At 34.1% G+C, this 24,350-nt stretch overlaps 1 protein-coding gene across 3 annotated transcripts in view; it reads right to left on the reverse strand.

The window, feature by feature from the left end:
* Window positions 1-582: 582 nt before the first annotated feature.
* Window positions 583-24,350, reverse strand: part of LOC128991408 (phosphoserine phosphatase) — a 68,223-nt gene continuing 44,455 nt past the window's right edge. For all 3 annotated transcript variants that reach the window (XM_054414552.1, XM_054414296.1, XM_054414381.1), the window contains 2 exons: window positions 6,796-6,957; window positions 583-868 (listed from right to left, as the gene is read on the reverse strand). In XM_054414552.1, the coding sequence (XP_054270527.1) occupies window positions 780-868; window positions 6,796-6,957 (251 nt within the window). In that variant the 3' untranslated portion in view covers window positions 583-779. The remainder of the gene's footprint in view (window positions 869-6,795; window positions 6,958-24,350) is intronic.

A 24,350-nucleotide genomic window follows, 5' to 3' on the forward strand; every position in this document is an offset into this window, starting at 1 on the left:
ACAAGCCGCAGGCGAGTGTGGAAAGTTTCTCGAGTGCCACTTCGCACACTAGTTACACAAAAAACTATTAATCGATAAATTTAAAATTTGATTGATTCAATAATTTCAATCCATTTTTATGAAGGATGTACAAAGATGATTTTTCAAGCTTGAATAAACTTAATGTTATGACAGAGTTATGTATAAATGTTGAACTATTTTATAGAGTTGCTTTTCCGGTTATTTAGGTTCTAGGAAAAGGTATAAGCATACTTAATGCTACTAAATAACGAAGATACAATTAAATTGTGCTCCTGTGGAATTCTGTCTTACATAAAAGTCATAATACTTTTGACAAAAATTCTGAAGAATCCAAAAGGGTTTTTGTCTGTTGACAACACACACAGTTCTCTCAACTCCTGGGGTCTGATTGGGTAGTAACTTACGCCACTGGATTCATCAAAGGGAAAAATGGATTTGCAAAGGGTTTTGAACCCAAAAATTATTTCACTAGCGTTTTACTTACTAGTGCTTTCATAGGAGAGGTCCACTTGTTGTAATGTGCTTAGGTATCATAAAATTAGGTAATTACAACAAATACCATAAATTGAACATTTGTTTATCAAGGTACAATATTGGTCGTATTTTACATTTAATATATGATATAAAATCACACAACAATATCACATATTTAAGACAACAATTATACAAATCATGACGATTAATGCCATGAAAATTAAATATTTTATAAAAGAGAGCTTGATAATATAAAAAAATTGCAACAACTATTTCTTCCATTGTCATAAAACATCAATCAGCTCTTGAAAATCTGTGACATACCACTTGCATTTGTTTTTAACTTCTTCTCGAATAACATTGCCTCCATAGCCTGTAAAAAGGGAATACATTAACTTGATTTATTCTTCAATTCACTGATAGTGTAAAGCAATCACCACCATTCTACACAGTAAGCTGATTTCTGTACTCTTTGTAGACAAGAACTGTAAGGTCAGCTGGGGAGCACGCCCTCTGAACACATGACACGTTTGGTCAGGAACATTGCCCTTTCACACTATCTTTACAATTCTGTTAAAATAGTGAACTTGATTCTTAATATTGTTGTGATTGTATGTATGAGTTGTATTTTACTTGCCCTATATATTTTTGGATGGTAGTGTGGCTAAAAGTATTGTGTGTGTGACTCATCAGGAAAAGTGGTTACAGTACTCACACAAAATTCCGTGCTTGGCTTCCCAACCTTGTAGTGTAAAATATGTACTATGAATGAAAAGTATCCTTCAAAACTGACTTTCATATTAATCCTATACATATAAACAACATTTAACAATCAAAAACACAGTTTCCAAAATTGTGTTATAAGCATTTTGCTAACAATTCAACCTCCAAAACTGATTTGCCAAATGAAATAGTATTAAATTAATGTTTTTTTTTTTGTTTAGGGTTTTACTACACTGACCTCCAAAAGGTAAAACTTAAGTGCAAGTATTGGTAATTAAAACCGTAAAACAAATCTAACAACTAAACAGGTCTAGACATGGAATGTCAGAATAAGTACATGTCTTGCTCTGGGGCTGTTGAAATACATTCAGTTGTTCCACAAGAAACGTTAACTTATGTTACAGTACTAGCATTAACTATTAGATACTGAAGGTTTACTGTGTGTTTACCCCACAGAGTAAATGGAGAGATGAAATTGACTCTCCATCATTAAATGACACTACACCTTTTTCAGGATTTAGCACCCCTAAAATAAGTAAAATAAATTCTTTGCAGAAAGTCATATCTCATCTCTAAAATAAAAATGAAAGCGAGATTAAAGTAGCAGAAGAATCAAACATGAATAATGGATCTTTAGGGACTATCAAAGCCTGTAATAGTAGATATGAGCCCTCTGAAAAATCTAGATATTTTTTACGGGAGAAGCCAGTAGCTCAAACAAAAAAGTAGCTAATAAATGCCTGAGTACATCAACATGTAGTGTTAACAACAGTTTTCTGACTCAGTCCAATAGTGGGTTGAACCCAGTTGAAGTAAATGGCCTCAAATTATTGTACATTAATCTTCAGGGACTGAGGGGCAAAGAAAATATATTGAGCTTTCAAGCCCAAGAGCACAAATATGATATTATGTGTTAGTGAACATTGGCTACATGAAGAAGAGGTCAGATACTTACAAGTTGAAGGTTACACACCTTTATCAATGTACTGCCGTAAACATCATATACGAGGTGGTGTTGGAATATTAGTTTCAAACAACAAGAATATTATACACAAAGTACTGGATATAGACTGGCTGTGCACTGAAATTAGCTTTGAATGTTCTGCCGTCATGATAGAAACCCCTAAAATAATAGTTGTAAGCATCTATCATTCTCCAGCAGGTGATGAAAACTTGTTCTTAAAGGACTTAGAACTATTGCTAATCCATCTTAGTCGCTTCAAGACCAACATTGTTATTGGGGGTGATGTTAACTCCAAGTTTGATGTAACAAAAGACAAATCCACTGTTAAAAGGCTGTTAAATACTCTGAGACAGTTTAACTGTAAATTTCTCAACAATATGCCCACACGTTTAAATTCTTGTTTGGATAATATATTTACAAACATCCCAGAAGAACTTTGCAAGACTCAAGTTGTTCCCCTCGATATTGCTGACCACAGCGGGTTGGAGTGCATCATACAGCTTCAATCATTCTTCAACTGTGATCATCCTAAAAGCTTTAATTTCCGAAATCTGTCTCTACGATGTTTGGACAACTTCTTTGAACTTTTGTAAAATATTGACTGGGTTAACCTGTTGTGTCAAAACAATTTATCTGCTGAAGACCGGTTCGACCTATTCTTTTCTAAAATGATTGGGATTTTTAATCAAGCTTGCCCACTTAAAACTTCAAAAAAAAGAAACCATCGAGCACCACAAAAACCAAGGAATGGTATTCTCCTGAGTTAACTCGGTTGAAGGAGGAAGTCATGGCTTACCGTACAATTTACATGAACATTAAAACTCAAGCTTCTTTTGAGGCTTACAAACGCATTAGGAGCCAATACAAAATTCATGTAAATCAAGCTAAGCAGAACGCTAATGCTGCATATATTTAAAACAAATGCCAAGCCGCCTGGACATTCGGAGGGTATCAGCACAGAAGAAACCGGAGTGTGATGCTTCAATCACTGCCGAAGATTTCAACAACTTCTTCATTCAATCTGTCAAGGAGGCGAGGAACAACATCCAGCCATCGCCTGTGGCACCAGCAGTTTTTCTTCAACATGCGAGAAGGCCCAGCTCCGACTTCAAGTGGGAAATGGTGACCAGTGAAAGTGTGCTCAGAGTTGTTAAAGAACTGCTGAAAAAAGCTCAGAAAAGTAAAGATGTGTACGGGCTTTCAACAAGTGTTATAAAGCATGTAATACAAGCAATCTTGACGCCACTTGTTATTTATTTGCATCAATTGTTTTCTTGCTGAGGGTAGCTTTCCGAATTCCCAAAAAAATTCTAGAGTTGTCCCAATTTTCAAGAAAAGTGATAAGTCTCAAATGAAAAATTACCGCCCAATATCTTTAGTCCCTGTCATAGGAAAAATTATGGAGGCGGTAGTGAAAACTCAGATATGTAAATTTTTAGATATCCATAGTTTATTGTCTGATTCCCAATTTGGTTTCCGTAAAGGGTTGTCTACTACTGATGCCCTAGAAAAAAATTATCTCAGAGATCCTTTTGGCTTTTGAAAACGGAAGTCTTGCCCAGATCACTGCCTGTGATCTGAGCAAGGCTTTCGATTGTGTTGATCACCTAATTCTTTTAAATAAGCTTAATCACTATGGCATGTGGTGTTGAACTCAAGTTCTTTGAATCATATCTGAATGGGAGAAGTCAATTATGTTGATGCAGGTGGTAATGTGTCAAATTGTTCTGAAGTGAACACCGGAGTGCCACAGGGTTCAGTGATTGGACCACTACTTTTTATTCTGGTAATTAATGATATAGCTAGCAATATAACCAACTCATCAACTATTATATTTGCTGATGATACTAGTTTTTTAAGTGTCCTTTCAGATTATGACCATCTCAAATCAACAATTGAACAAACTCTAGATAAAGCTGAGATGTGGTTCAGCTCCAATAACCTCCTTTTAAACCTAGAAAAAACTCAAAATCTTCTTTGTACTCTAAGGGCCAACAACCAGGATCAGAAAACAAATATTAAAATTCTAGGAGTTGTAATTGGTAGTACTTTATCTTGGGAAAACATGTTGAGTTAGTATGTTGTAAATTATCTAGAGTCACCTTCTTGCTCAAATCACTGATGGATATTGTACCTGAGTCATATGTTAGAACAGCTTATTTCACATTTTTCCAGTCAGTCATAAATTATGGCCTAATTCTTTGGGGAAATAGTGCCCATATAGATCAAGTTTTGTTAAATCAAAAAAAGCACTTCGTATTTTGAATAAGGTTTCTCTTGAAAAAAATGGAAAGCTTAGGCATAAACATTTGTTTAAAAAATGTAAAATTCAAACTGCGACAAATTTGTATATATTTGTTTGCTTGGTGAAGGTGAAAAAAGATTTTAATTTAGGTTTATTAGTTTTAAGATCATATATCCATAGCCATAATACAAGAAACCAATCTATGCTAGACCTGCCATATACTAGGTTAAGTAAATGTCAAGATAGTTTTAATATAGTTAGTTTGACATTTTTAAGTTAAGTTATAGCTGTAAATTTCTGGAGCTTGGTGTTTAAAAAAAAGGTTGTATGACTGGCTGATCCAAAATCCTTTTTACAGCCTAGAAGAATTTTATAAAGAGCATTCTGTTAGTTTTTAATAATCAGTATTATAGTTATAAGCCTATCTATTACAAATTGTAGCTATGTTATGTATTTTTTATTTATTTTGCATGTTAAAAATGACACTGTCTATTGCATGTATGTAATGCTGAAGGACAATAAATGATGATTCTGATTCTGTGGTGCACATTATACAGAACCTACCAAAACACTATGATATTCACTAAATACCCAGGTATCATATAACCCAGGTAAGTTCAAACAGGGAGAGCCTACTCATGCAAAATACACATTTGATTTATATTTTATGAGTTTATTTTAAAACGTTTTTATTAGCTCGCTTTCTTGTCCGGAACAAATTTTGCAATCAATTTTATATTAAGTTAAAGTTCCCGATGAGCTAGAAACTTGAAACATAGCTCACAAATGGATGACAATGCAATAATATATAATTTAATTTTCATATTTCCCTTGGGCTACGCCCCATGGGCTTGTTTTTATTAACTCGCTTTCTTGCAAATTTTGATACTTCCTGATGAGCTAGAGACTTGAAACTTGAAACATAGCTCACAAATGGATGACAGTGCAATATTATATCATTTAATTTTCATATTTCCCTTTGGCTACGCCCCATGGGCTTGTTTTTATTAGCTTGCTAGTCGCTTTCCTACAAATTTTGATATCAATTTTAAACAAAGTTCCCGATGAGCTAGAGACTTGAAATTTGAAACATAGCTCACAAATGGATGACAATGCAATATTATATAATTTAATGTTCACATTTCAGACTTCCAAATTATTGTAATGTGTAATGTATTGGACTTCCAAATTTTCTATGTTTACATTTTGAAAGAATGTAAATATATCAATTAATTTAAGTCAGCTGTAAATACTTAAATTTGACAGTTCGAAGAGCAGAGAGGTTAAGAGGTACTGGTTATGCTCCCAAGAGATTCTTTATATAAACAAACCTTTCTAAATAAAGATAAACAATCTGATTGCAGATATAAAGGTGTTTATTAATAGTGTCATTTGTTATTTATTTAGTATTCTATAAAGTAAAGATTAAATTAAATAGATTGATATATTTATAGTTAGTAGGTAGGCCATACACTAAATCTAATACATAATTATATGAAAAGACACTCAGATAAACCTTAGATTTCCCACATAGCTCTGTCTTAATCTGATATAGATGCTTGAAATAGATTTAACATCCACACACATTAAAAACTAAAAATCAGAAAATAATTTATAAATAAAAAACTTTTTTAAAACAAAATGTTTTTAAACGAACTAAAAAGTAGAAAATAATTTATAAATATGTGGAGAGTATAAATACTTGTAAGATTTAAAACGAAAAACGTTGGGTGCATGCAATAGATAATTTACAATTACCTTCACCTATTCAACTAATGTATTATTATCAATTGCATGCACCCAACGTTTTACGTTTTTAATCTTACAAGTATTTATACTCTCCACATATTTATAAATTATTTTCTACTTTTTAGTGCGTTTAAAAACATTTTGTTTAAAAAAAGTTTTTATTTATAATTTTTTTAATTGTAGGCTTAGTAATTTTGAAAACTATTATCTGAACGAACCAAAACATCCAGGTAGTGTTTTACAAATTTTTGATAAAATACATAGTATTTATATCATTCTTAATTAGCATTGTGCGTGTTGCTAAAAACATAAATTTGCATTTTTTTATGTTAACTCACAAAATAGTAAATGCATTTATGGTAAGTGATTCGCCTATTGGGTCTGATGATGATTGGAGTGACCAATCAAATTGATCACCACAATATTATATATTTACCTTGTGAAATTGTGTTTATATATACGGTGTCTTGTGAGTTAACAGTATAACTGTAATAATGTTTTTAGTGTTATTGATCTATGTATCAGTGAAACAGTGAATATCCTAATATTTTGACATGCCGATTTACTAAAGTCTGCTGTAAATGAAATGCAATAAAAATCAATTCTAATTATGACTGACCGATGAAGGCATCGGCAGGGGGGCAAGCTTCCAAGTCTGTGGCTCCATCCCCAACCATGATAATCTTGCCGTAACCGTGCTCTTTCTTGAGCAGTCCAATCACTTCTCCTTTCCCTCCACTGCGAGATGTCGGTTCACTTTCATCAAACCCAGCATACTCACCTAGTAAATGTTAAGTAATATGTGTTAAAACTAAAATGTTTACAATTTTACAACTAAGTAGTTTCATGGTGAAGACTTTAAGGCAATTACATACAATTTTCTTCATAATTTTGTATTGAAAAATATTTTTAAAAGCTGAGTAAAAATTCAAGTGGTCATTAATAGTAATTTTAACAAATTTTCCTTTAAAGCTAGGCACCCACCGGGCAACCCAGTGCCCGGTTGATAACCCCAGCGGCGCGACGCGGTGGATAAAGTTGCCAGGTATCCGTGCCATGTTATCTTATGGACTGACGCCCACCTAGTAACCCAGTAGGTGGCGCGACGCGGCGCGGAAAAAAACTTCTCGAATCCGGCAGTGAAAATTCAGTGGAGAAGTTCTTCCTCTCGTGTTGCCTGACCTCCGTTGAGTTGCAAATCCTTCTTTGCCAATCATTCGGGTGTTTTCTGAAAGTATCGTGAGCCCTTCGAATAAAAGCCCTTAAAATATATATAACTATAACATTTTAAAAATAAATTATGGTTTATAAAGTCTTGTGGAATATTATAAGAATAAGATTAGTGGAATGAAAACCTAAATAAACAATATCATGATTCTCGTTAATCGCCAATTCCAGACCGCAACACTTGTCCATAATGGTCATGATTTGGATCATACAAAATTTAAAAATGTTTATATCATCATATTCCAATGTTTTATACACACAAGAAGGACACCTCTATAAAAACATAAAGGTATTTCATATACAGTAGAACCCCTTATAACCGGCCACCACGGAAAAAAAATTCGTGTTTTAGCGAATTTCCCTATAGGGAAGTAGCTATTACCGTAGGTCTCATAGTAAGACCTAGGCCCGGGACCGATTTACTTTTTCATTTTGATGTCCCCAGAGGCCAAAAACACCATTCGTTCAAATTTTTATATATCTATATATAGATATATATATATATACTAGCTGTACCCGCGGGCTTTGCCCCGTTTAACTTCATAAGTATTCGCATGGCTCAATCACGTCCTGGTCAAAGTTCGTTCGCTACGCTCACTCACCATTAGGTTGGAGCTCGTTCGCTGCGCTCACTTGCCTTCAGGTTAGCTCGTTCGCTACGCTAGTAACTTGCCTCCAGGTTGAAGTTCGTTCGCTACGCTCATTCACCTTTTGGTTGCAAATTAGCTGTTGTCATAAATAAAAAAATAATAGTAGTGCTGCACCCTGTTGGTAATCCTTGTAACTTTAATGCTATTGAACATCATAGAACAGAACCAACTCGTTTAATTGAAACAGCTGTTAAGATTCATTAATTCCTTTTTAAATGTGAAAAATCATAAGGTTAACATGGGAAACTCCAGAGCCACTGGGGCGGAGCCCGAAAGCCCGATCAGAATAAAAACCACTTAGTTTTCCTATTTAATGCCCAAAGAATCAGTGTACCGAATTTCAGCTTCCTAGGTAAATGGGAAGTGGGAGAATTAGTGATGAGTGAGTGAGTGAGTGAGTCAGTCAGTCAGTCAGTCAGTCAGTCAGTCAGTGAGGGCTTTGCCTTTTATATATTTAGATATATATATATGTGTCCATCCGCACGATAACTTGAGTAATTTTTGTCCGATTTTGATAAAATTTGGTTTGAAGGTGTAAGGCGGGATAAACTTGAACGAGTTCGCGAACCAGCATGATCGGACTATGGGAACGGGGCTTTACGGGGGGTTTTATGGGGTAAAAATAGGTTTTCCCATTTTTGACCCAAAAAACATAAAATTTTGCAAAATCTTTTCAAACCATTTTGTAGTGCATAAAAAACAAATAATTTAGTATATTGAAGTGTTACTATGCGCCTAATGGTTACGGAGAAAATTCCAAAAAATTCCATGTTATTCTTATGGAGAATAAGTAAACTGTTGTAGTTTGCTTGTTTATGAACATACTTTGATCAAATTTGGAAAATGTTTTTATTTCTTACTAACTATTAACATTTTACAAAAAAAAAGCAGTTTTACCCTCCCTGATGCAGCAAACCTAAGTACCTGTTAAACTAATTCTATTTAAATAGGAAATAAATGTTAAATTTTTAAGTAGATATTTTAGTGTAAATCCAATCAGACATATGGAAATTCGCTTAGTCTGCAGGTTTGCTGCGGCGAGGGTATTCTCTTAAACAGTAATGTATAGTCAAATTTTAAAACAGCCGCATAGAGAAAGGTGGTAGGCTACGTCAAATTTATAACAAAAGAATTAAATATAACAGCTGATTATAAACAAACCTTAAACCAAAGAGTTTTTTAATATATGTCTGGAGGACAGTGAGGAACAGATGCTATCCTTACATATTAAGTGAAGTTAGCATGTAATAGTTAACCGGCGGCACCGTTGATTTTATTGGGTTGGAAAGCAGTGGAGTACTGTCATAGTTGGGGGGCCTGGGGTGGCTTAGATGAGGGGGCCCTTTTTACATATATACATACTAGCAGTTACCCGGCGCGCGTTGCTGCAACAACATAAATCTGAATGAAAAGCATGTTTTTTCTACATTTAAACCGACCATAGTCAGGGATTGCCCTAGTGCCTTATAATGGTGATTGCGAAAGCAAGACACTAAGGAAATTGTAGTTGCTTAAATTCAGAGGGTAATTCGGATGTAATCATCAGTATTCTTGGGATTAAGACTATTTCTCCCTTAACCACTGATAATTTTTGCTTAAATCAATTTTGACGTCATTTTTTTAATCGTTAGTCTGGTAACGTTGCACAGCTTCAGTGGATTTAAGTTTCGCATTAGTATTATTGGAGTTCCTTCTTTTAATGACAGTAATGTGGTGGGTTAATGACAAATTGAGAGGTATTTGAATACCCGAGATAGCACGCACAATTATTACCTATTCACTTAATAATTTATGTTAGATTGTGTGGGTATAGAACAAAAGATAAACATATTAAGGCATTGCCATCCCTTTTATTGTTTATAATACTTTGATAAAGGTTTTTATGTTTACATATTTAAAATTGGAGAATTTAAACGTTGTTGAGTGCACAGGTGGGCTGCGATTGGAATTTAATATATTTGGACTTATTCAAAAGATAAAATAGTTTTCTGTGCTGCACTCTGTAGAAACATTGTGGCACTATTTCAAATCATAACTAATACAGAATATTGTGATTATTCAAACCTACAAAACAGTTGGTTAAAGTAAACATCTGCTTTTAAATAATATATTTATTTGCAAACATTGTAGTTCAAAAAGTCTGACATTGGTCCACTTAAAACCCTCTGGGGCGGAGCCCTTTTGACGGATCCGCACCATACTTCACACAAACTATCCTTGAAAGCTGCTTAATAATGCCTGAAAGTTTCATTACAATCTGTCTAGCGGTTTTGGAGTCCATAACGTATATACATATATATATATACACATACATAGTTTCTCTTTTATATCTTACTAGGTGAAACCCGTCGAAATCGACGGTTACTTTCCAGGCTTACGATAATTAATCTAACTGCGATAAATTGAGTGAAATTATACATATTTTGAGCATTTAGCATTGTTTGAATATTAATGAGTGTAAAAACAATAATGCCATTAATTGCGTTAGTTAGTAAATATTTTTGATCATTCCACGAATAAAATATTTCCCATACTGTACGTCATCGGAGTTGTGAGTATGCTATCTGGTATCTCTTCCTTTGGAAAAACCTTTAAATACCTAGTATTGAAATCGTTTTGGTGGATCTTTTGTAGTTAAACACTCCCGTGATTTCATCAGTGTTATGCAAATTAATCTATGATTTTATTTGAAAAAAAAATCTGTTTGTTGGGAAGACACGTTCTAACTTCAAAGGGAGGTACATCCGTTACAGTGCAAGTTTGATTTTTCCTTCGTCACGTCGCGTCAGTTCATATCGTACTTCTGTGCCAATGAATAACCCTCTAGCACAGTTTTAAGAAATTGGTTGTGAGGTTACTGTTAAAGCTGGCATTCCTTGACATGGGGGATGTCAGTAAGTTGTCTCAGCCTTATCAGTTACACCAAGTTGTCAATATAATCTCTCTACGGAATGTTAGGTGTAGTTGAATATACTTTAAGTGAAGTTGGCTTTTATTCTTGAACTGTTAGGGGCCTCCTCATTCATATGCTAAAAATAATGTAAATTGGCTGTTACGTAAATATTGACGTTTACATGCATTGTTAATCAACGTATCTTATAAATGATGATGTGATCTAGTTTAAAAGGATGATCTTTCAGTCATGACAATAGCTGCTTAGATAGTATTTACTCATTGGGCCATTTTTACAGCCAAAATGTTGTGTTATTTTCAATAATGTTACCAACCCAGTGGGCCATGGTCCGTAATATAGGCCACTGTGAAAAAATATAAGGAAAATAAGGTGTTAAAAAGACAGACACCAACTCGTAAAATAGATTTAAGATGATCAATAAGAAATAATTGTAAGAAGAGTTATTGTGATAAAAGGATTTTCCACTGATTTCGTAAAGTAACTTTATATTGCAAAACATGACATGATACAAAAGACAATCAATTTTAAAATAAGAAAATAACATTGCAAATACTTCTTTTGGACAATTCAGTAACTCCCAATAAATGTGTGTTGTTTAAAACACAATTTTAACCCTTCCCGGACGGGTGACGGATATATCCGCATAAGTCTTTGGTGATAAAGGACGGGTGACGGATATATCCGCATATGGTTTTTGATGCTCCGGACGGGAAGCGGTTATATCCGCCTTCTTTTCAGACAGACTGGCATGTGCTTGAGCAGTAACCAGATGTTTCGCGGAACCAAGGCGCCACTATCCTGCTCTTTCCATGACTGCGTTCTCCCCCGCACTCCCCCCTCTCTACCACGCTAACCCCTCTCCTGCGCCTCACCCCCCCCCCCTCGCACCTACCACCACTCCTACGCTCCTCCTCGACGTTTTGCGCTCAACATTACGTTGTCTCTATTTATTGTTTACATATTGTTCTTTATTTATTGCCTAACGTTGTCATGGTCATGTCTTCAAAGACGGGTGGCGGATATATCCGCTTGCACTTCTACTCATCCGAGGACGGGTAGCGGATATATCCGCATAGTTAAAAACGATAAAAAAATTATTTTGACAGTATGATGTGTTCCACTGTGTTTCTTTTATGTATACGTGTATAAGAAAACACAAATATCAAAAATTTATTTTTATTTTTTCCTCTAATTTTTTTCCGTCCTATGCCATGATTTCGCCCGTCCGGGAAGGGTTAAAATTACCAGCTGTTTTATTAAAAAGTATTATCCACCTGACCAAAATGTAAACAAATCTGTGGAGGGATCTTTAAAGGCTTCTGGGGCAGAGCCCTAGGCTAATTTACTTCGTTTTTCTTTTGATAATTCATCTACAGACCAAAGACCTTTCTTTGGACACCTCTACCAAGTTTCTACGCCCAGCCGTTCTCTCAAATTAGAGGAGGCAAAGTTTCCAATTAAATATTTTGATTCCCCCATGTTAATCTTATGGGAGAAAACCTAACTTTGATGGAAGATCCTGCCCAAACTAATAAAGATATCAAAAAACGAAAAACACTTTGCAAAACTACAGATCAGGGCAATTCTTTTGACACCTTAATCATCAAAATCGGTCCAAAAATGAGGGAGGAGTTCTGTTTACAAAAATCGGCTTAGCGTATTATATATATAGATCTTACTAATACTAATATTATAAATCTGAAAGTTTGTGAGTTTGTGTGTGTGTTGCTCAATCACGCACAAACTACTGGACGGATTTGGCTAAAATTTGGCATGATGATAGCTCACATTCCCGATTAACATTAAAGCATATTCTTATCTCAAAAATCCTTTCGGGCTCCGCCCCAGTGGTTATGTAGTTCCCCATGTTAACCTTATGGGTATTCATATTTAAAGGGAATTAACGAATCTTAACAGCTGTTTCAATTAAACAAGTTGGTTCTGTTCTATGATGTTCAATAGCATTAAAGTTACAAGGATTACCAACAGGGTGCAGCACTATTATTTTTTTTTTATTTATGACAACAGCTAATTTGCAACCAAAAGGTGAGTGAGCGTAGCGAACGAACTTCAACCTGGAGGCGAGTTAGCGTAGCAAACGAGCTAACCTGAAGGCAAGTGAGCGCAGCGAACGAGCTCCAACTTAAAGGTGAGTGAGCGTCCGTAGCGAACAAACTTCAACCAGGACGTGATTGAGCCATGCAAACGAGCTCATCTTGAAAATTAAGAAGTTAAACGGGGCAAAGCCCGCGGGTACAGCTAGTATATATATATGTGAAATAATCAGTCTAAAACATCCTAACAGTACATATTTAAATTGTAGCCTATGTCTTCTAATAAAAAAACATCTATTTCTAACATTGAGTCCACCTAGTGTGTTTTTAAGTGGTCTGTTGGTCTGTGTTTCATTGGTGAGCTTTCCCCACCTTTTACTGGGATCCACATTTCTTTGTAGTTTAAGATCATTCCAAAAACTAAGCCACAAAGGAAACTGTTTCAAAAATGTGTAGTTTTGATCATTGATCGAACTAATGGGTTTATAGTGTTCGTCTAGAAATTTGACCCACTTATACGAAATGCTAAACATTAAATATTTTCCACCATTTCAATATAGCCTATAACTTAGGAAATAAGCGGTACCACAATTAGTATATGAACTTGTTACAGTGGAATGTTCATCAGCATAATGACATGTTTTGTCATTCAATCAGGGCCGGACTTAGGACTTCAGGGGCCCCGGGCAAATTTTCCAATGGGGCCCTAGGATTTCAGTTGGGGGGGGGGTCCTCCCCCGGGAAAAATTTCTAAATTTAGGCTTCAAATAGAGCAATTTAAGGCCAAATAAGCAATAAGTTCTATATCAAAAATCGTTCTTAAAATATAACTATTTTAACATATTTTTATATACAGCACCTTTTAATTTTATACACAAAAAATAAAAATGTTTGAAACCTAATCTCTTGCATTCACTATTTAAACAAACTCTGACCAAATGTTTCAATTGCTTTGTAGTACCAGTGACGGCATATTTGGTATGGTAGCATGGTAGGCTACCATAATATATTTGGATTAGAAGTATTGATATATTTTATTTTTGTTTATTACGTATTTAAATTATCGATTATTGGCGTCGATTTGTATGATTTTTTAATATTACTACAATATATGTGTGATTATTATATTTTCATAATGGTTTTGGTACCTATGGCATTCTCGTTTTTATAATATGTTTAAGTCCTAGCATGAAAAGTACCATTGAGGACTTTCAAATTTGAGTTCTTTCAATAAAGAACATCACACTTAACGTCATGACAGAGTCCACATGTATAAATGTGTGGTATAGAACATTGGAGCATTGAACATTGTGTTACAAAGAAAAGCAGTACCTTTTATTGTTCACCTCACGGATGTTTGTATATATGTTTTTGGATGTTTCTGGCATATGGGTCCCCTATTAATCATGTTTTGTCATGAAAAATATATTGAAGTTGTTGACTAGTGGTTTTTGTCAATACGAGCAAAATCTTGCAATGTCTGATAAACACTCACAAGCTAACTATTTATATGAGTAACTGAAAGATGTTTAAATGGATCCAATATCGATTAATACAACACAAACATAGCATTGAATACAAGATTACTCACTTCAGCTTTGTTTTTGTACTGTTAGTTTGCAGAATTACAATAAAATAACACAAAAGTAAGACAATTTCTACCAACTTGACGTGACCACTAGTCTCAAAGGACAAACTATGGGAGTAAAGTGATTTGATAAGGCATTTTATGTGTATGTATGTGCATGCGTGAGACAGACAGGACTAGATACAGGATCCCTTATCAGCTCATTATCATTTATTGTTGCAGCTGCTTCTGCTTATCGCTTGTTTATGATTTCAGTCGACAACGCTCGCCCACTCCCAATAAATGTAATTTTTTGTTAACATCAGACGACTCTAGTTCAGGGGCGTCGCCTTAGGGGGGGTAGGGGGGGGAGCCTCCCCCCCTAGAATCTGGGAAAGAGAAAAGTTGGGAATTTCCTTGCCACGATTTGGGACAGTTGGGAAGTCAGATACAAGAAAAATATATTTTTAAACTAAACAAAATTTAAATATTTGCAAAAATCCATCAAAGATAAAAATGTCTTTGACTTGGACAAATAAACTTGACACTTCTTTGATTTCATTTAACTTTGATTAAACAAGGCTCAACCATGGCTAAACACACCTTATTTTAATAAATCAATAATCAATTAGCGGTATAGCTTGTTGGAATTTCGTTTACGAGAAATGTTGTTCCTTATCGGACGTATGTTGGCTACCTTGATCCTGTCCTGTGTTGATGATTCTGAATGATTCATCTGCGAGACTGCAAGTTTGAATTTTGAAAGTGCAAGCGATGTAGCTCTTCAGTTTAATTATGTTGTTTGTTAGTGTTAACAAGAAATTCAAAAATATTTTTCACGTCAGTCACATGAAATATATTTTATACCTTTTTTGTGGTATTTGGAGCAGGCTAACTGACCGGAGTACTTGCTAATAAGCAGATTAAAATAACATTAAAGATAGGTGTTGTGTATCGGTATTACCTTTAAAACTCTTATTTTTTAATAACCTAAATGAAATATTTATTCTCTGAATATATTAAAAAAATCTACACAAGTTATTTATCATTCCTATAAGGATTTACAAAAATGAATCAACTAATCACTCTGAAACAGATCTACGTAGACAAAACAAAACATAACCTAAAACTTGATGTTTGACTTTCACTCGTTTGATTTTTGTCTAAGTTCTAGTTTGATGAAGATGAAGGTTAACATTTTTATTGTATGTATAAGTTTATTATCAACCAAGTTGAACGTTTTTATTTTATACGAGTCTTATTTTAGGTTTATTCTTTTCTAGACTAGAATAATATTATTCACAACACTGATATTAATATTTCATCATTACAAACTTGTTTAGGCCTACCCTAGTTGTAAGTTTTATGAAAGTTAAAATGTTGATCTTAACTTTTAAAAGTATTTTAATTTCATTATTTTGTAATAAAATATTTTTTCTATACTAATTTGTACTAGGCTTATTTAATATCCCTAAAATTTTACACTGCTATGTCTGCTACCACAATGGTTTGTAAAGTTTTTTGGATATGAAACATTACTTGTTCAAGTTTTTTGAAGTCATAAAACTATGACTTGGGGCATTATGAATTGGTAGAAGTTTTAGAAATTGAGTAATTTTGTATATATGTAAAACTAGGTATGTTTTGTTAATACTGTAGAAGTTTATTAATAATGAATTGAGTGTGACTGCTGTGTAGTATAATTTGTAGATTTTTAAAAAAAGTACAAAAATTGATTTCTAAAAAAAAAAAATAGTTGGGAAATCTATGTTAAGCAGTTGGGAAATTTGAGGCTTCTCCCCCCCCCCCTGGAATTTAACCAAGCAACGCCACTGCTCTAGTTGTTTTAAAAGTGTCTATATAGAATTAAAAAATCTTACTGGTGCTGTATGATTTTGACTCCAAAGACTAAATTGGAAATCAAAATTTCTACGCATAACTTAATTAATTAATATTTTACAAAACCTTTTAATTGAACGGATAACAGGCCCCCAAGTGGTTTTTGACCTCAAAAAAGTAGGAAAAGTAGGACTTTTTACTGAAAAGTAGGACTTAATTTTACATACAAATCGAACTTTTTTGCTGATACAATATATATTAAAAACCAAATAATACTAGCATACACAATAGTTTATCAAATATAATAGTGTATATAAATATACAGGGTGTTTCCAAATTGTCTGGACATATTTTGTGGACTTGTTTCTGGGGCTAAGACAAACATAATATTCCATATAAGTATGCATGGGTCTAAAATGCCTAAATTTTTGTTGGTCGGTCTGTTTGTGACATTTAAAAATTATTTTATATCTTGGGCAATTTTCAAGATAGAACTTTTAAAATGGTTATAAATGTGTATTTTAGAAGGTGAAAAGAGCTTGCAAAGTTTCGATCCAATATCTCAAGCCGTTTCAATATGGCAGTCATTTAAAATCTTTAATGCCAAATTTCATGAAAACCGTAAATATTTAGAAAATGGTTTCCAGGATCAAAAAGATGGAGAATTCAAATCGAAATCAAATGAGATCTTGTTTGTAAAATCGGATGACAAACAACCATAAATAAGTTTTTTTTCAACATTCGGTTACGCAATTTAATAGCACTACCATACTGTATTCTTATTTGTTATTTTTCAGAGCAGTATGGGTAGTCCTATTAAGTTGCGTAAACAAATTTAGAAAAAAACTGATTTGGTTGTTTGTCATCAGATTTAAAAAAAAAACAAGGTCTCATTTGATTTGTGTTTGAATTCTCTATCTTTTTGATCCAGGAAACTATATTCTAAATATTTACGGTTTCAAATTATATTTGGCATTAAATATTTTAAATGGCTGCCATATTGAAACGGCTTGAGATATTGGATCAAAATTTTGCAAGCTCTTATCACCTTCTAAAATACACATTTATATCCATTTTAAAAGTTCTATCTTGAAAAATGCCCAAGATATAAAATAATTCTTAAAAATCACAAACAGACCGACAAATTAAAATCTAGGCATTTTAGACCCATACTTATATGGAATTTTATGTTTGTCTTAAGCTGGGTCCTAGGCGCGGAAGCGGAGAGCGGAGAGAGGAACGCGGAGAGCGGAAAAGAAATTAACATGGTGTTCCGCTCCGCTTCTAGGAAAACAGAAACATTAAATTACCTTAGACAAGTGGAGTGCGCTCTCTGCGTTCCTCTCTCCGCTCTCCGCTTCCGCGCCTAGGAAAACCCGGCTTTAGCCCAAGAAAGAAGTCCACAAAATATGTCCAGACAATTTGGAAACATAACTAAAATAATTCTATATATAAATTTTAAAATTAAAATCAATAATTAATTATTTTTAGGATATAGTTTTAGCTGAGATTGTACACCAAATATTCAGAAGTAACGCACAAGAGAAATTAAAATGTTAAGGAGTCATTATCTACAGTCATCACGAAAAAATATTTAGGACAAGCAGCATTAAATAAAGGAAAAAAATAAATATGTTTCCCTAACGTTAACCAGCCCTAATCTATCTTACTTATTTAATACACAGTTGTAACACTGTTTTCTCAGTAATTACTGGACCGATCTACAAGATTTATGTCTCAAATTAAAGGGGATAGTGTGTAGATTTGCCGAACTTCCTTAGAATTTACGTTTTTTCTAAGGGCTACGACCTACAGCCCTTTAAAGGTCGAGTCAATACAATTCTTTTTGAAGAATATAATACACAGTTTATAAATTATTCGTCAGCTGTTTAATGTTTGTCAGACATTTGTTAATATTTTTATAACCTCACTTTCAGAATGCAATTATTAAACTTGGAGTTTCTGTTTATAAACACACGATTTTGACCAAGGAAAGTGTATTTGTTAACTTATTTTTGAAATGTTTTAGTTTTCCTGCAAAGTGATCTGAAGGAAAGTGGTAATTGAGTTTAAGTTTGAGTATGGAATGTGAAATAATACCTATAGTAGGGAATGGAAACTTATTGTTTGATCAATAGAATTTATTCTCTACGGCCACCAGAATAATCATGGGGAAATCCGCTTGCAAGTTGTACATATAATTGCTAATGAGTGGGAAACATACAAACATTTTATAGTAGGTGACGAATCTTACTCAAGATCAGTGTTAGACGTTCAGTGGTACCAAACTTTACCTTCTCGAGATGGCGAGTACGCTGGGATATACGTGGAACTACAATATATCAGTGAATTTTTTCAAGTACACAGGGAAGTTGCTTGAGAAACTGTGACTTACCATTCGGTTCTGGCGAAGAAGTATGTGACTTGATGTTTAATGGCAATGTTGACTCGGGTCATTATAACTTTATAAAACTTTATCACTAACACCAGGGTGTGAAAAGTACAAAATGAAAAAGAAAAGGTAATCATTAACCGGGCGTAAAGAGACATACCGAACGAAAAAAAAATGTAGAGAATTATCGAACTAAAAAGGTAAAGAGCAGTGTTGGTGTTAAATTTGCTGTGGGAGTCCCTAAAAAAAATACCAACTCTTTTGAATTGGGGTCGTTAGATTGGATTTGTCACTACTTCAAATCTATGAATTTCGACTCAGAACAGACTAACTGGGACAAGTTGTACAGATAATTGCTAATGATTGGTAAACATACAAACATTTTATCGTAAGTGATTAATCTTAGGCCTACTCAAGATCAATGTTCGACGTCCAAATTTTACCTTCTCGAGATGGTGAGTACGCTGGGATATTTGGAACTACAATTTATCAGTGAACTATACCCTAACTATATTTTTTCGAGTAGGCATACACAGGGAAGTTGCTTGAGAAACTGTGACTTACGATTTCGGTTTTGGCGAAGAAGTATCTGACTTGATGTTTAATGGCAATGTTGACTCGGGTCATTATAGCGTTATAAAACTTTATCATTAACCCCAGGATGTGAAAAGTACCAAAAGAAAAAGAAAAGGTAATCATTAACCGGGCGTAAAGAGACATACAGAACGAAAAAACACGTAGAGAACCATCGAACTAAAAAGGTAAAGAGCAGTGATGGTGTTAAATGTGCTCTGGAAGTCCCTTCTAAAAAATACCAATTTTTTAAATTGGGGTCGTTAGATTGGATTTGTCAGTACTGCAAATCTATGAATTTTGAGTCAGAACAGACTAACTGGGACACAAATATTTTTTCCTTATGTTGTGACAAGGGGAAGGTAAAATGAACTCCTTATAAACATTGTGAGTTTATGGAAAATCTTATCAACAGCGACTATAAAAAAAGTATTAAGGGTCAAAAGAGACAAAAAACTATTTGAGTAAAATATAATACAAATCTGCATTTGAAATGGCCAGTTCTGTCTCACTTGAATCAACATCTTTCTGGTAGTGGTAGTCTACATTTAAAATCCACGACTCCTTTTCCATCAAATTGGACCGTTAATACCCTCTAACATTGAACAAAGTATGCCCAACTTTATATATACGACGTAAACACAGATTTTACTCACCGAATGGGTCAAAGATTCGTGAAATGCGACCAACTGCTGATGCGTGATTTACATGTAGGCTAAGTGACTATCTTTATTCAATACAACAAATGTAATGAAAAAAAACGACGAATATAGGAATATACTTGAGCAAATTATCTAAATAGCATAAATAGCTGCTTATTAGGTTATCAGCATTGCCCAGTTTGTGTACTATTTATTTTTCAAATGAAACTCGAATTAATATAAACATTCATTTGGTTAAAATAATATATCGGTTTGATTAACATAAAATAGTTTATACAGGCAAACTACCAGTTCTATTTCAAAGATACATAAAGATAATACAAAGATAAACAGTATTTGTTAATTATTATTTCTTTTATTGCTGACAATATTCCCGTGGCGGAGCACGGGCGGTTAACTAGTTTGTGTTTAAAATGGTGTTGTAAATAAGAAATTTGTTCTTTTTACTTTCTCCCCCTATACCATAGTATATGGAGAAAGTATTGTTTTCGTCAAAATTTTCGAGTTTGAGTTTTGAGTGGATATATTCGTTTTGGGTCCCCCTGGACCCAAAAAAGTGGTTTTCGAAGTGATGTCTGTGTGTGTGTGTGTGTGTCTGTGTGTCTGGATGTGTACAGAGCTAGAGACTACACCTGTGGTCCGATTTCGATGAAATTTGGTATGTAGGTTCTAATCCATGGTATCTCCAGGCGTTTTTTTCATTTTTTTGAAATTTTGATTTTTAATGGGGATTTTCCCATAAAAACCCATAAAAAACCGGAAAAATCGGATTTTCTCAAAAATGGCCCGAACGATTTTGATAAAAATTTAGTATGTTGTAGCCCTTTAAATTCTGAACAAAATTGTACAAATCCCATTTCTGTAAAAATTATGGTTCAAAAGTTATGGTAAATTATGTTATTTTCCCATAAAAACCCCATAAAATAACGAAAAATAGGGATTTAGACAAAGATCCGGTTTTGATTTAACATAGTATGTTATGGTCCTTACAATTTTGATAGTTTTTTTCACTTTTTAGAAATTATTATTTTTAATGGGGATTTTTCCATAAAACCCCATAAAATAACGGAAAAATAGGATTTTCCCAAAAATGGCCCGAACGATTTTGATAAAAATTTAGTATGTTATAGTCCTTTATATTCTGAACAAAATGGTACAAATCCCATTTCTGTAAAAATTACGATACAAAAGTTATTGTAAATTATGTTATTTTCCCATAAAAACCCCATAAAATAACGGAAAATCAGATTTCCCCAAAATTGGCCTGAACGATTTTGATAACAATTTAGTATGTTATAGTCCTTTAAATTCTGAAGAAAATTGCACAAATCCCATTTCCGTATATTTACTCTCACCGCTTACACATGATAAAGGTTGTTGACAAACTTATGGGAGAAAGTATGTGTCAGAATGCTGATACCATTTATTTTTATATTATTTAATATTTCAGAACTAAAATTAATATAAAAGTAAAATGAATTTTTTTGGGTGGAAAACAGAAGCATGAATAGTTATTTAAGTAGGCCTATAAAGTACGGAACTAGATATAATATAAAATTCTAAAAATATGTTCCAAAAGTATTTTGAATTAGTTAGATTAGAGCGATCTTAAAAGTAGTAGGAATGTTTGAATTGTAATGAGTAAAAACTATTTGAGCCAGTGAAACTTGGACATTTAAACTTGAACTTAAGCCTTAATTTATTTTGAATACAGTTATGTCAAAAAAACATCATGTTTAGGCTAATCAGGGAAACACTGGACCGATAAGTGCTAAAGTTAACTACTTTTGAACTAGTATCCCAGGGCTCCCCAGGAGCATTGATTTCCCCTCAGTTTACTTCATTGGGGAATCTAAAAGACATGTCAGAATAGTAAGCACTGATAATAATCACAATTTTTATTTTCTATCACAATAGTATTGCCATGTCTTTGAAAATAAAAATGTTTTCACCCAATAACGATGTTGATAAGATTAACCATACAGATACTACCGGTACTGGAACTTATAAATTAAAATTTAAAATCATTTAACAAATTGTTTTATAAAAAAATTATCTCAGTCAGTCATATTTTTTAGGAAAAAACTTCTCATTGGGAAATATTGATAAGTAAACATTAATAAGTGTAATAAAATATCGCAAAATCGACATAATTTTTATAAAAAAGTAGGAAAGTAGGACAAATGTGTAAAAAGTAGGACTTTTCCTACTTTCCTACTAAAAAGTAGGAAAAGTAGGACGACTTGGAGGCCTGGGATAATATACTTCTACCCATTAAAATCCTGATTGGTATATACTTAGAGGTAAAAGAAAAGAATAACATTCATAAAACATAAACGGAGCAATGTTTTTATTTTTAAAAGTATTTGAACTCCAGTGAAACTCCATTTAACACAACACAATTTTACAAGTTACGTTCTACGTTGAGACAAGAGTTTTCATATTTATTGTATTTTTCCCCTTCAACTCATTCGCCGCGGCCGTACGTTCGGGCGAGCGGCTTCATTGAAACTGAAACTTGTCCGTCACAGCCTAGCACATATGCTCGTGTAAACCAGGCCTAAGCGTGGGGCCCAGTGCAACTCTGAGGAAAAGTCCCTTAGGGTCAAGAATTTCGTTCTTAGTAATGCCTTAAAATGCACCTAACAATAACCTTAAATATAGGATAACGAAAATAAAAATAAAGCTGATACAAAAGAAGGCCATTTGGTAAGTGTCTGATCAATTTTCGAAGTTATTAATAAAACTACTGTGCAAGGGGGCCCCGGGCGCTCGCCCCCTCCGCCTATAGGTAAGTCCGGCCCTGCGCATTCAATCGATGTCGGGTACAGTTTTTGTGTTAGTGCAGGTGCTAGTTTTACTACGTTATTTTGTTAATTTAAATGTAAAAGTTTTAAATCAGCAACACAGGCTGTATGTTTTATGGTGAAATCTTCGAAATCAACAAAAACAACACAGAGCACGTGGATATTGGTACAATGTTGTGTCTTTACGGCGGCGAGGCGGGCTCAGTTCGGCGACTTGTGTGACGTAGCGCCCGAAATGGAGGGGGTAGCTCCGGCCTGTAGTGCAGTGGGGTCTTGCTCACACGCCTGAACAAATGGGGTCCGTTGAACGAGAAATGCGAACCTTAGTAGAAGCAGCACGTAGCATGTTGTATGCTAAGAAATTACCCTCGAGTTTTTGGTCTGAGGCCATGAACACTGCCTGTCTGTTATCAACCGCACTGGACCGTCTGTTGATGGTAAAACTCCTTACGAGCTGTGGTTTCAAAAGAGTCCTGCGCCCGTTGAACATTTTCGCCCTTTTGATGCTGAGTGTTATGTCCATGTACCAAAACCGAAGAGGAAGAAATGGTCTGCTAAATCGGTTTCTGGCATATTAGTTGGATATTGTGACAATCAAGATGGCTATATAGAGTCTATGTTGCGCCAAAGATTGTGGCAAGCAAAGACGTTATTTTCAAGGAAATTTTCAAGGAAATTATGATAAATTATTCATTCTTGAATGATATGTCTCCTTGACAGATCGAAGGAAACAAAGAAGATGAAAATGCTGGTGAGTCTTCTCAATAGAATGAAGGAATTCAAGACAATTTCAATTTCCAGGAAAAATCAATGACAATGGAAATGTGCGGATTGAAAATGATGCAGCGTGTGCTAAAAATGATGTAGTGTCTGCTGAAAATGATATAATGTCAGTTGAAAATTGTTGGAAATATCGTCTAAAATAACAAGTCGTCTTGTGGATCAAAAATTAAGTTAATTTAATAGTAAAACTGATAGAATGAAAAAAAAACTTAGATTTGTGTATACATCTTACTTCATCAAAATATAACAAACAACTAAACTCTGTTGCCAAGGAAACATCATATGTTCTTTTCTAACATAACTATTATGGACATTATAATATGAATATATTATATCTTCAACACACCCCCGTAATGTCCATAAAACATTTTAGAAAAGTAAGTTTTTGGTTAAGAGGTCACCATCCCAATGAAAGTTTTCATTTTAACATGTTTCAATGATGATAGGCCCTTTGTTAAAATATCAGCGGTTTGTTCTTCTGTTGGAATGTATCTGACAGTGATCTGTTTCCCAGAGACCAACTGTCGAACATAATGGTATCTCGTCTCAATATGTTTAGAGCGATCGTGGAACATTGGATTGTTCATAAGTTTAATCGCACTTTGATTGTCCACATGTAGTATAGGAATAGACTTTTCTTCAATTGCGCCAATCTCTTTCACAAGACGAACTAACCATACAAGGGATTTACAGGTCTCGCTAGCAG

The sequence above is a fragment of the Macrosteles quadrilineatus genome, unplaced genomic scaffold (genome assembly GCF_028750875.1).
Source record: "Macrosteles quadrilineatus isolate MER2022 unplaced genomic scaffold, UCM_ALF_1.0 Scaffold_1__1_contigs__length_201487025, whole genome shotgun sequence".
NCBI classification, from domain to species: Eukaryota; Metazoa; Arthropoda; class Insecta; order Hemiptera; family Cicadellidae; genus Macrosteles; species Macrosteles quadrilineatus.